Consider the following 12,549-nt stretch of genomic DNA (forward strand, 5'->3'; position numbering starts at 1 on the left):
AGACCTGACAAAGAGGTTTTAAGTCTAAAATTATACTTTTGCTTAAATTTCAAGTTTTTGACTCAAAATTCTAGCTTATCTATTTTTTAATGCTCCCCTAAAAAAAACTCTCTTTTGTCTGAAGGTTGGGGTTCTATTTTAGAACCCCAAGGCTATGAGAAAACTTAAGAACAATGATATGGGATAAACGAGTTTCGTCCAAACTACTCTTGAAAATGAAGATCTACGATGGAAATTGACAGATTCAAAAACGTATGGCCATATCTGAGCGCAATTCTACTCGATCTGGCCCATTCGTACTCAACCAATACGAATCGAAAAAGAATACAACAATGTAATAGTGAAAATAAAGAACAAATGCAGAAAACGTGTAACAAATTCAAAACTAAAAGGAAAATCGAAGGTGAAAGTGACCTATATAGTGTTTGGAACAATTTTTGAGTGAAAAATGTACGAACCATTAATTGTTGCATGCATTTGAATATGCAAAAGTTGTTTAGGTCTGAGACCTTTGCATTGTTTGCCATTTTTGGCGATGAGAGAGAAAGGCGAGCATAGACGGCGCTAGGGTTAAGCATGGAAGAGGAAAGAGATAAGGGAAAGGGAGAAAATGAAAAATCAAGGGGTAATTAACCCCCTCCCCCCCCCCCCCCCCTCCCATTACTTGCCTTGGGCCGGGTCAACCCCTATTGGGTTTGGACTCGGTCCACCGATTCTTAAGGAGTAAAATGACCCCCTTTTCTGTGTATACACATATATCTCATATATATGTGTGTATACTTGGTGTATATGCTGGGGATATCTAGTTATTAACTAGTTATAATTAAAGAAAATTTAAACCACAGGGGGAAAATAGGTTGCCACGTATTTTATAATAATAAAGAAAAGACAAAAAAAAAAAAAATTAGAGGTCGGTTAAAACGTTGATGGGCCTAAAACTTTAATTAATTGGCCCAACACACTTATTTCAATTATGGCCTTCTAATTTTTAAAGTTAGGACAAACATATGATTTTAAGTTAAATACCAACAAACTAATTTCTAAACAAAAATATAAGCTAATTCCTTTGAATGGAAGAACAATTCAATTGATTGTATCCAGGGCAAAAAATCAAAAGGGAAATATATATTTTATAAGGGGTTGCATTTTACAAATAATTATTATTTAATTAGTTAACTAGCCTAATCATATCATTAAAGGGCGATTATACTTATTTTTGTAAAAAAAAAAAATCAGGAGTAATAAATAAAAGGTAAATAATTAATTACTTAAACTATTTAAATTATCCAAGTTTTAGAGGTGGAAAATAAAAGAGAAATGTTAAACAAAATAATTTTAAATGATTAAACAAGGATTCCTCTTCTTTCTCTTTTTCCTTTTTAAAAATAATTCAATCAAATATCTTTGAAAATCATTTATCATTCTCTAAACAAAACATGATGCATGAAAAATATTTTTACTGATTTAAAAGGATGAAATATGGACACAAACATTTTTGCAAAATCATTTAAGGCTATTAGAGATATTTAGCTTATTCACTCATTTCCCAGGGACCCCGAGTGATTGAAATAACTTACGGAAGGTCAAAAATTAGGTTTCAACACTTTTCTAATGAAATAAATATGTTGTATATCATTTGAATCCTTATTCACGCTTTATATAGCTTGATATGCTTTAGAATAAATATCCTTTTGTGAGTCACGTAACAAACGGATTAGGCTCCTCTCCATTTCTCTTCTCTCTATTTTCTCCAAGTTCTAGCTTGGATTAGGAACATATGACATATGTTAAAATTAATGGCTAAGATTTAATTTACTAAAGTAAGGCCCCAACCATGATTTAGATAATTAATAACTTGTCCATAAATATATTAAAAGTTTTTCTCTCTCTTCCTACTTTTTTTTCCAGACGATACTAATCTGTCTCATTTCCTATAAACATATTGCAGAGGAGAATAATCAAATTAATTCAAGAATAATACACATAGAAAAATCTAACACACGGATTTATTTGTATTTTTATTTTATTAGTTTCTTTGTATTATTCCTTTTTTTTTTTTTTTTTTTTTGTTCTCTTCCTCTCTTTGGTGCTTTGAAATTTTTTGGATTAAGGTCTAACTCTAATGAAAAAATGAGAAAAACTATTACTTTTAAAATACTAAACGAAATTGAGAAACTATTTACTTATGAAATATTGCAAACAAAAATTCGATAACTATTAGTGTATATAGGTATTACCGTAATAGTTTTTATTTTTTATTTTTATGATATTATATTAAATTCCAGAATACTAAATATTAAAAAGTTCCAACACTAGTATCGTCTGGAAAAAAAGTAGGAAGAGAGAGAAAAAACTTTTAATATATTTATGGACATGTTATTAATTATCTAAACCATAGTTAGAGTCATATTTTAGTAAATTAAATCTTAGCCATTAATTTTAACCTATGCCATGTGTCCCTAATCCAAACTAGGGGTGGGCACGGTACGGTATATACCGATCACCATACCAAAACCGAAATTTTCGATACCGCGATTTTAGTATTATGGTATTTGGTATGGTATTTGGTGTGCATTTTTGAAAAGTTTGGTATTTGATACGGTATTCGGTATTGATAAAGAAAATACCGAAATACCGAATATCATACCGAAGTATTTCATATAGTTACATATACAATTCATATATATATATATATATATATATATATATATATATATATATATAATACTAACAAATATATAATTAGTATTAGTACCAACTAATTGTTTAGACGTTGGAATTGCTTGTACTTTATTGTGAATATTTTTATATGTGTAAGATGTTGGTATGATATAATTGATTGAAATGCCCTTTTTGTGTACCGAAGTATATAGATATATCTTGATTGAAATGCCCTTTTTGTATAATTGATTAACGAAGGGCATTGCTTGTACTTTCTTTTGAATATTTTTACACGTGTAAGGTGTTAATATAATATAATTGAGACGTTTCTTGAATAGTCGAAGTCATAATTCTTTATTATATGTATATATGTAAGTCGTAGTCGAACAAACTATGGTTACCAAATTACCGTACCGCAAAATACCGAAACCGAACTTAAAAATACCGAACCATACCGAATTAATTTGGTATTGTAATGGTATAGTATTTTTAAATACCGAAAATTAAAATTACCGAACCAAAGTTTCAAATACCGTACTATGCCCACCATTAATCCAAGCTAGAATTTGGGGAAAATGGAAAGTAAAGAAATTGCGAGGAGCCCAATCCCGTAACAAACATAACAAACACAAATAAATACCGGTCCCACTACATTAATGTTGCATAGTTTTACCAAAATTAACTTATCTTCTTCATCCTTCCTTCCTCCCTCTCTAATTCAAACCATGACCTGCAAGTATGAGACCTAGATGATGGGGTTCCCTTCTCACATTTGCTGCTTTAATTTCTTCAGCTCGCTAAACCCATAAAAATCCATTTTTCTCCTCTACATCAATAACCTTCGTAGATTTTCAGGGATAATATTGCCCTTCTCATGAAACTAACATTTTGGAATGCATCTTGAGATTCTTTTATAATCGAAATATAGTTTCCCACGCTCAATTCCACGTACGAATTAATGTAATCACTACTACTCGAGTCTCATGAAGGTAGAAGTGTTTCTTTCTATTCTCTTCGTTGATTATTCAATTTGATAGTGAATCTTCATGCCTTAATTAATTATAATCTGCAACTGAATTTAGAAGAATCACTTTTTTCGATTAAAGTTTGATGCCTTTTTTTTTTCTCTTTCTAAAGATGACTTCTCGATAGGTCGATTGTAGTCCATAAATGGCAGAATGACAATTGGTATATAGTAGTTTTTGGGTTTTAGACAGGGAAGACAGAGGAAGATAAGCTAATCTTGGTAGTGGGACCGGCATCCCACTTGGCAGATTTTAAAAGGGTCTCATACAAGTAGTGCTTGTTGCGTGACTCACAAAATAAAAAATTTCTCTATTCCTGCTCTGAATGTGTCAATGTCACGGAACACCAATTTGGAATCAAAATGGAAGTACGGTAACAAGCTGCGGCCCGGTGTACTTAATCTCCTCTTGGATTTATGACGTGTCATGTATAATATTAAATGGCTCAGATTCTTTCTCCCAAATTTTGATTCTAAGCACATCCTTCACAGAAATAAATCCACTTAAATCACTCTTCCTCCATATTCCCAATACCACTGTACCACGCAATGCAAGTCTATGTAAAATTTACAATAATATGCCCAAACACTAAAAGATCATGGATCATTCTTAAATTTGTCTTCTGCTTCTTAGTGTGATATTTAAAATTTTAAATAAATTTGGTGTAGTTTTTCATTTATTATTGATCATGTGTCAAATCTTGGTGTAATATTTAAAACAACGAATAAATTCGGTGTAGTTTTTATCTATTATTGATGTGTCTAATTTTGGTGTAATATTGTTATATCCCGCATTTTTGTGCAATCGGATAATTCAAGACAATCGCGGGAAGACAATAAGCAAGGCCTTATTTTTGTTTTGTTTGGCATATGAGTTGTTTATGAAAGATTTAGAAGCGGAATTATCAAGAGAGTCTAGGGGTAAAATTGGAATTTTTGGGAAAATAGTTTTATGAATTACTACTTGTCATGAAGAATAATTGGGCTTGAAATTTTAGAAGGCAAAAGAGGGCCCAACCGGCCATGGCATGGGCTAAGCCCATGAGGGGGTTTAATTTACAAGAATAAAAGATGACTAAGTCATCCTTATCATGTAATTTTCTAGAAATCTCAAGAAGTGGAAGAACAAGAAAAACAAGGAGAAACTTTAAAGGCCATTCGGCCACAACAAATTCCACCAAAACCTTGGAAGATTTTCCATCAAAAATCATTCTCTTCTAGCCAAACAATCCCTAGCAAGGTGGAGTATTCATTGGAGCAAGAAAAACATATATTCATAAGTTGGAAATTCAAGCAAGTTGGAGAATCAAAGAAGGAGGTAAGAATTCATTCTCTTTACATGTTATGGATATTTTTGCATGTTGTTGTATACTAAAATGAGTGAAATTCATGATGAATATGGAAGTGGGGGTGGTGGCCGTGTATGTGTATATGTGTGTGTAGAAATTATGAGCTAATTATTTTATTTAGTGTTTAGTTGTTATTGTTGTGAATGTTATGTTGATAATGGAAGTTGAATGATTTTGGAAAGGTTGTAGTTGTGTATGCATGATGGTGGCCGTGTGGTGTATATTGTATGTATAGCCGTGTATATGTGTTGAATTATGGAGGAATGGTGAGCAAGTTTTATTTAGTATGTTGGTTGTTGTGTTGTGAACTTTATGTTGCAAATAAAAGCCTAATGAGCTTAGGGAAGTATTAGTAGTTGGAGGCTTGTCTTGGAAGATTATGTAAATTGAAATTATGTCCTTACATGTATGGAAGATAATGATATTAGTATGGTGTTGTTGGAATATATATTATAAGGCTGTTATCGTTTTTATTGGAGTTGGAAGGTTTTGAAGGAAGTGATAAATTGATTAAGTTGTTATAATATATCTTGGATTGAGTATGGAAACTGTTAGTATGGTTGTTGATATTATGATTGATAGTTTGGCCGGGTTGAATTCCCGGATTGTTGTTGATGAGAATTGGCTAAGTTGATCTTTGGGAATCATGTATTTACAGGGGAAGTGCTGCCGAAATTTCGGTAGCCAAGTATTATCTTAAGATTCCAATTCCAAATATTCTAACCAAAGTTGGTAAATGTGACCAATTTGTAGATTTTGGCGGATTTGCAACTTGAATTTGGAATAGCATAAGGAGCGGAAAGAGGTATGTAAGGCTTCACCCTTCCTTCTATGGCATGTCTTAGACGTAATATGTTGGATATGAGCCTCGGGGATAACTCCACCCTCCGGAATCCGCGCCTAAAGTTTCCCCTTTTTCATTCAGTAGAATTGAATTAAAAATTGTGTAAAATGTTGGAAGAACTTCCTAAACCTCTAGAACTCGCATAAATAGGACCCGACTACCCTAAAACCCTCACAAGTAACGCCATGACATGTAACATATGTAAATTTGGTACGCCGCCTCATTTGACCCGAGGTGTGCCCATTGTTCCCGGATTTTCCTTATTGTTCCGCTTGACTTACTTTGAAGCTGAATCCAAAAGAAACCTTTGATCCTTATTCCATTATCAAATGACAAGTACTATATCTATTCCAACGAGAATACTTCTATGACGATAACGATAACGATGATGTTAGGAAAGAGAATATGCCTACGATAAGTATGACCAGAATGATTCCATGACCAAGATTTCTAAGCAAAGGATTCAATGTGAATACGAAGGTGACAAACTAGTTCTTGATCCTTATTTCTATTTCTTAGCTATGACACTATTTTCTAAGGATTTCGAAGCCTATGAACTGACGTCTATGATGCCTATGATTTCATTCTATGTTTACTTCTAATGCTATTCTCCGTTGGTAGTCTCGCCTCAAAATACTTGTTCCTTCAAGGTGAGACAAAGCGATCACGATTGTTCCATAATGTAATCGGAGGTCACCGACCTTACGTCACTCCGATGGCTACATATTTTTCTTTGGGCTCTCTTGCATGCTTATATGACACATGTATATAAGATATGTAAATGAACATGAGGTGGGGGAAGGGATACATGGGGATGGGAAGGGAAACATGTTTCACTGCCACCTGGTCAGTTGGCTTATCATCCCGAACGCGGGATGCCCGGACGCGGGATATAAATATATATATGGGCGAGTCGATGTATTTCGGCGCAATGTGGGCGAGCCGACATGGTTCGGTGCTATGATATTACATAATATACTATGATATGCTATGACATGATACACTGTGAAATAAGCTCTATTTTCTATGAATATGAAAAAGAAATGTTTCCAAAAGACAGCCAAGCATGCATGGTATCCGGCCTGAAAGGGCAGTCCTATGTACAGGTTACTTTCTTGTCTTATTATATGTCTATGACCCCATGATATTGGTAATCATAACCTATGTTCCTGTTTGTATTAATTTCCATGCCTTACATACTCGGTACACTATTCGTACTGACGTCCCTTCTTGTGGACGCTGCGTTTCATGCCGCGCAGGTCAGCAGGTAGACGGACCTGATTTCTAGGAGTTCTATCAGCAGTTATCGGCAGCGCTCCAGTTGTCCCGGAGCCTCAGATTCTTGGTACTATTTTGTGTATATATGTTCGGGCACGGTAGTACTCGGCCCTTTCTATGTATATGTGTACTATGTTTAGAGGCTCGTAGACAGATATGTACAGTTAGATGTTTTGTACTTTTGATGGTCCTAGTCGCTGTATACTGTGCTAGTAAAGCTTATTAGCCTATGTTTATAAGTATCCTCCTAATGTTAACGTTTAGTAAACAAGAAAAATATATGGTATAGTTCATACGGCCCGCTCAGTAATACAGGTAAGATGATAGATAAGGGGTGCTCGGTACAAGTATCGGGTACCCGTCGCGGCCCTAGTTGGGTCGTGACAAATATTTTAAACACTAAATAAATTCTGTGCAGTTTTTATTTATTTTTGATGTGTCAAAAATTGGCCGTAACATTCAGAAGCCATGGCAATAGCTGAAGGTCGGAAAATACATACATACAGGAATACTAATTTGAAATGGAGTTATACTGAAAGAAGATTGCATGCAGCAGTTATAACTTATAAGCACTCCGGAATAGGAGAATAAAAAAAATGAAGGGAACTCACAGAAGAAGAGAAATGGATTTTTGTTCTGTGTGATATATTGAAGACTTTCATTGCGTGGGACAGTGGCAATATAGAGGAAGAGAGATTTTAAGTCGGTTTATTTCTCTGAGGGGTGTGCTTAGAATTAAAATTAAGGAGAAATAATCTTAGCCATTTAATATTATACATGACACATGTCACAAATTCGAAGTGGGAAGTGCAGTACGTACTAGAGGGGAGCCGATTCCACCAAGTACTAAAGTGGATTTCTCATTTAGGAATCATTATCTCGCTACTCAAGTACTTTATTACAAACAAGAAGCATTAACTCAATAACGTCGTCATTGCATGAGTCTGACCAGCCCAAGGGCACGATCAAGTCCACTTATAAGATTCGTAATGAGCAACAAAGATCACCGCATGCACATAGAATTAATTACTCAATTTGAAAGTTCAAGCAACGTAACTGGTCATTAACCATGCTGTCTCACGATAATACTGCGACAAAGATGTGGGGCACATATTTGGTTCACTGTATAAATGAAACGCGAGGAGCAAATTAAAAGGCAACCCATCGAATGCCTAGGTTTTTTATATGCAACTGCAGGAATTGCAACCTAATTAACTACACATTGAAGGGTATATATCTGCATTCTTAATTTTGTGTCATGTCATTTCTTTATTATTTATTTTCAATTTTGTGGAAATTTCAATAACAAAAAGTGTTAACAGACTCAAGAATATTGCAATATGCTTTCATTCGCATTTATCTGAAAAAAAAACTTGAATTTAGGAAAAACACCACTCAAATCCAGGAAAAATCATCCAAAGAATTCCTTTAGAGTTAAAAATATCTGGCAAGCTATCAAATTAAAAGGAGGAACAATTTGGAGCTGATAAAATTCTCAACAAAACAAAAGTCTTCAAACTTTGAATGAATAACCGATAAACAACCACAACAGGAAAATTAAAGAAAAAAAAAATCAAAATTGGATAGTCCTAAGAACCTTTCAATGCTTTAATCCTGTACACCAAATCCTTCAATTCCCACACCTACAAAGATACAAATATATCTACAACCCTAACAAATCATTTTACAAATTGTTATTAATTTAATTTTGGAAAAACCCCATAATCTTGATATTATCTTATTCATATCCTCACAAAGAAAATACTTAATTCAGGTTCACTATTCCCATCTGGGCTCAACATATATAGGGTTTCTGAATCCTTTGATCCCACTATTCTTTCAAAATGTGCCCTCATGTACGCCATCTCATCGTCCACGTGTCCTTCCACGTCAGATTTTGGGGGCAAGACGCCCGCCCCCATAGACACCGCCTTAAGCACCTCCATGAGGTGGAGATCTTCCTCTGTGGCATCTCTCTTTGCACAATAACCACTTTTTTTCCCATTTACAAACATAGTCCAACATGGCTCTTCTAGAAGCTTCGTTTTCTCTTTATTACTATCATGACTTTTCTCGCATTCCAACACGATTCTCACCATCCCAAGGCTCATTTCCTTTTGCAACGCATTGGTTTGCATGGCCAGGTCAATGACCAGGGTAGGCAGAGTTCCTGGGTTTTCTTGTATCGAGAGACAGACACGACCTTTCCTGTACCCGAATAACGTACCAGTGACGCCAATTTTGGCTTCGGGTATACGGCCACCGGGGAGGGAAGGGAGTTTGCATGCGGGCGTTATTATAGGGAAGGACCGGAACACATTTCGGAAGGCTCTAAATATTTTTACGGGTCGTTTTTTATTATTTTTCGAAGAAGGCTTGACGAGGGATAACGGTGTTGTAGGTGGAGTTGGTGGTGGTGGCGGTGGTCTTGATTGTGGCTCTTCCATTGCTGGTTAATTAATCCACCTTTTTAATTAAGGTTGGAGATGTAGAACCAGCAATGGAAGAATGGCCATTAAAGAAAGATTATTAGGGTTGTTTGAATCTGCAAGGATATTAAGTTTGTATAAAGGATAAAATGAGGTTGATGTAATTTGTGTATCAATGTATTTGATGTTTGAAAATGGTTTATATTTTCCTTTTGCTTTCTTGGGTTGAATTTACTTCCATGATCCATAGCATTCGGCACCTGAATTTGCGGAGTTGGATAGAATTATGATTTCTCGTTTTTCTTTGGATAAAAAACATAGAGATTCTACGTTATCATGTTGACCAATTTTTTAGATTTAAAAGATATCGTCTTAACCGTAGAATATGACAACATTAAAGTGTTTGGCTGTTTGCCAACAAAAATGATTTTGTGGTAAAAAGTTATATGATATAGCAACAATTTTATTAAGTTATTGTCATTTCTCGATTTCTACCAACAACAATATAGTTGTTAATAAAACGTCGTTGTAAATTCCCTATTTTTTTTAGTGCGGCTAGGATGGATATTCAAATATTGGTTAAAAAAAAAATAAAAGGGCAGCCCGGTGCATTAAGTTCTCGCTATACGCGGGGTTCGAAAAAGGACCGGACCACAAGGGTCTATTGTGCGCTAAAAATAACGGTGGAGTTTACCTCATTGATTTGCAGGAGAAATTTCACTTTTGGTAGCTCAAATATCAAAAAAATGATGTTTTTGTACTATAAAAATATGATGTTTTTGTACTACACAAATATTTAGGTCAGATGATGGAACACAAATCAAACGAAGTTTTAACTAAAAGCCCAAATTATCGTTTTCTCTTAGCAGAATAGATCAGGACCCCCTGAATTTGACAATGTTTATTCATTGCACTCTTAAACTTCATGTTGACCTAATTACTCTTCTGAACTTTGCAATTTAATAGCTTCGATCCCCGTGGATGATGACGTGGCAAAGATACACTCTCTTTAATTAGACATGTGGGATTGAAGAAAACAAAATAAAGAAATTCAGTTTCCAAATGGGATATTTTCCAACTTTCCTTTTTCTTCTTAATATACATTTATTTAATGACAAGGGAACTCATGTCACTACTCTTTGGGTGTGCACAAGCATATATGCAGGGGATTTCGAACTTGAGACCTCTAATTTGGGAGATCCCCTCCTCAACCAACTCGGTCACCTTTGCAAGTTTCTTCTTAATATACATTACATGCTTTATCTCAATTGAATTGTTTTCCTCTTTAGATACAAGAACTATTTGTTCCAATTGTGTATTACTCTTTTTCCAGCAAAATCTCAAAACTTAGCTAAAACTGCATTATTTTAGCCAATGTCTACGTTTATTATCTGTTATACTTTCAAGACATATAAGTAGGAGTGTTCATGGGCCGTTTTGGGTTAGAACCAAAACCAAACCAAACTAATCTGTTTTTAAAATTATAAAACCAAACCAAACCAAACCAAATATAATACATATCCACCGGTTTTGTTGTAATCGGTTTGGCTCAGTTTGAGTCAGTTTTTCGGTTTTTAAGGATTGTCACGATCCAACTTACGGGTTGTGCGGGCACCTACCATATTACTACCTAGTAGGCTAACCCTTACCAACCAACCCAAAATCCAACGCATTATTATTACCAGTCACGCAATTGATAATCATAATTTAAAATAAAACTTTATAAAAGCTCGATTATCGTTACAATAAAACTGAAAAATCTCCGGGATCTATTCTAGACAGGTACAAGAGCTCCTATCACACAAGGATTAAAAAATAAACGACACAGTCTCTGCCTGGAATAAGATGAGCAAGGCTATTGGAAGATGTCCGGAAATCCACAAGGAGAAATTTCAACTTATAACCTGCAACACATCTTGTTATATCCCGTATTTTTTAACGTCGGATTATTTGTAAGCTGAGGTGGGGCCCACACGTCAAGATTTTTTTTGGAACATGTGACAAGTCATATGAATCACATATGTGAAGTTAAACACAACTCAAGAAGGACCCTTGGGCCAAATCAAAGTGGAAGTCCTCCGAACGAATATTTTTAAGAAAACGTTTTCGGGTGATCTGACTTCTAGGGGCAAAAACGGTATTATAAGTTTGGAATTTGGAAAATTACCAAGAAATAGAAGTTGTAGATAATTGAATTATCTTTCCAACCATAGGTCGTGGGTTCCCAGGTGACATCGGTACAAGGAGATATGGACGTTTTAAGGTCGAAAGGTCAGTGGGCTAGGCCCAACTCGGGATCAACCGAGTTGGCCCAAAAAAATAAAAAAATAAAACGAATTAAGGCCCAAAGGAGAGGGGTGGCCGGCCATCTTATGGCCCAAGCCCACAAAATTAATAAATTTCCCATGTGATAATTAATATAAAGGATCATTAAATTGTCTTGAAACATTTAGAAGTTTCAAGACAATTGAGAAAGAGAGAAACAAAAGAAACAAGAGCAAAAGAGATAAGGCCATACGGCCAAGCTCTTGGATTTTTGCCCCTTTGAAATATTGTTCCAAAAATTATTTTCTTGTGGTATTCCTACTAATTAAAGGGTCCTTTACAACTTGGTGTAATTATTTTGGAAGAAAGAACACTTGTTTCTTCAAGTTGACAACTTGGTCAAGTGAAGAAGATTGTAGAAAAAGGTAAGAATTAATCCCTTTTTATTATGTTATGAAGGTTGGTTTATGGTGTAGTATGTAGAAATGAGTAGAATTTATGGAAATATGAAAGTTTACAAAGTGGGTGTGCATATATGTAAGTGGACATATATGTATATTGTTGTATAAATAATATGAGTTGAATTTTATGTTGTATTCTAGTTGTGGTTATGGTGAAATTTATATTGGAAATAAAAGTTGAATAAATTTGGTGGAAGTTGGAAATATGGAATGTAGAAGATTATGTCACTTTGGAATG

At 34.7% G+C, this 12,549-nt stretch overlaps 1 protein-coding gene and 1 long non-coding RNA gene across 3 annotated transcripts; one reads left to right on the forward strand and one right to left on the reverse strand.

Annotated features, from left to right (window-relative positions):
• The first annotated feature begins 3,254 nt into the window (after nucleotides 1-3,254).
• LOC132615414 (uncharacterized) lies at nucleotides 3,255-7,451 on the forward strand. 2 transcript variants are annotated; one of them, XR_009572685.1, is made up of 4 exons: nucleotides 3,255-3,650; nucleotides 3,799-5,003; nucleotides 5,788-5,839; nucleotides 7,138-7,451. It is a non-coding gene; the product is annotated as an uncharacterized LOC132615414 (long non-coding RNA). The 2 variants fall into 2 exon arrangements; XR_009572684.1 differs by having other exon boundaries at nucleotides 3,328-3,650; nucleotides 4,791-5,003.
• Nucleotides 7,452-8,504: 1,053 nt separating this feature from the next.
• LOC132614991 (protein MIZU-KUSSEI 1) lies at nucleotides 8,505-9,778 on the reverse strand. The gene has a single exon (XM_060329547.1). It carries the CDS (start codon nucleotides 9,601-9,603, stop codon nucleotides 8,899-8,901), a length of 705 nt encoding a protein of 234 aa, XP_060185530.1. The 5' UTR covers nucleotides 9,604-9,778; the 3' UTR covers nucleotides 8,505-8,898.
• Between the last annotated feature and the right edge of the window lie 2,771 nt (nucleotides 9,779-12,549).

This window comes from Lycium barbarum, chromosome 10 (genome assembly GCF_019175385.1).
Source record: "Lycium barbarum isolate Lr01 chromosome 10, ASM1917538v2, whole genome shotgun sequence".
NCBI lineage: Eukaryota > Viridiplantae > Streptophyta > Magnoliopsida > Solanales > Solanaceae > Lycium > Lycium barbarum.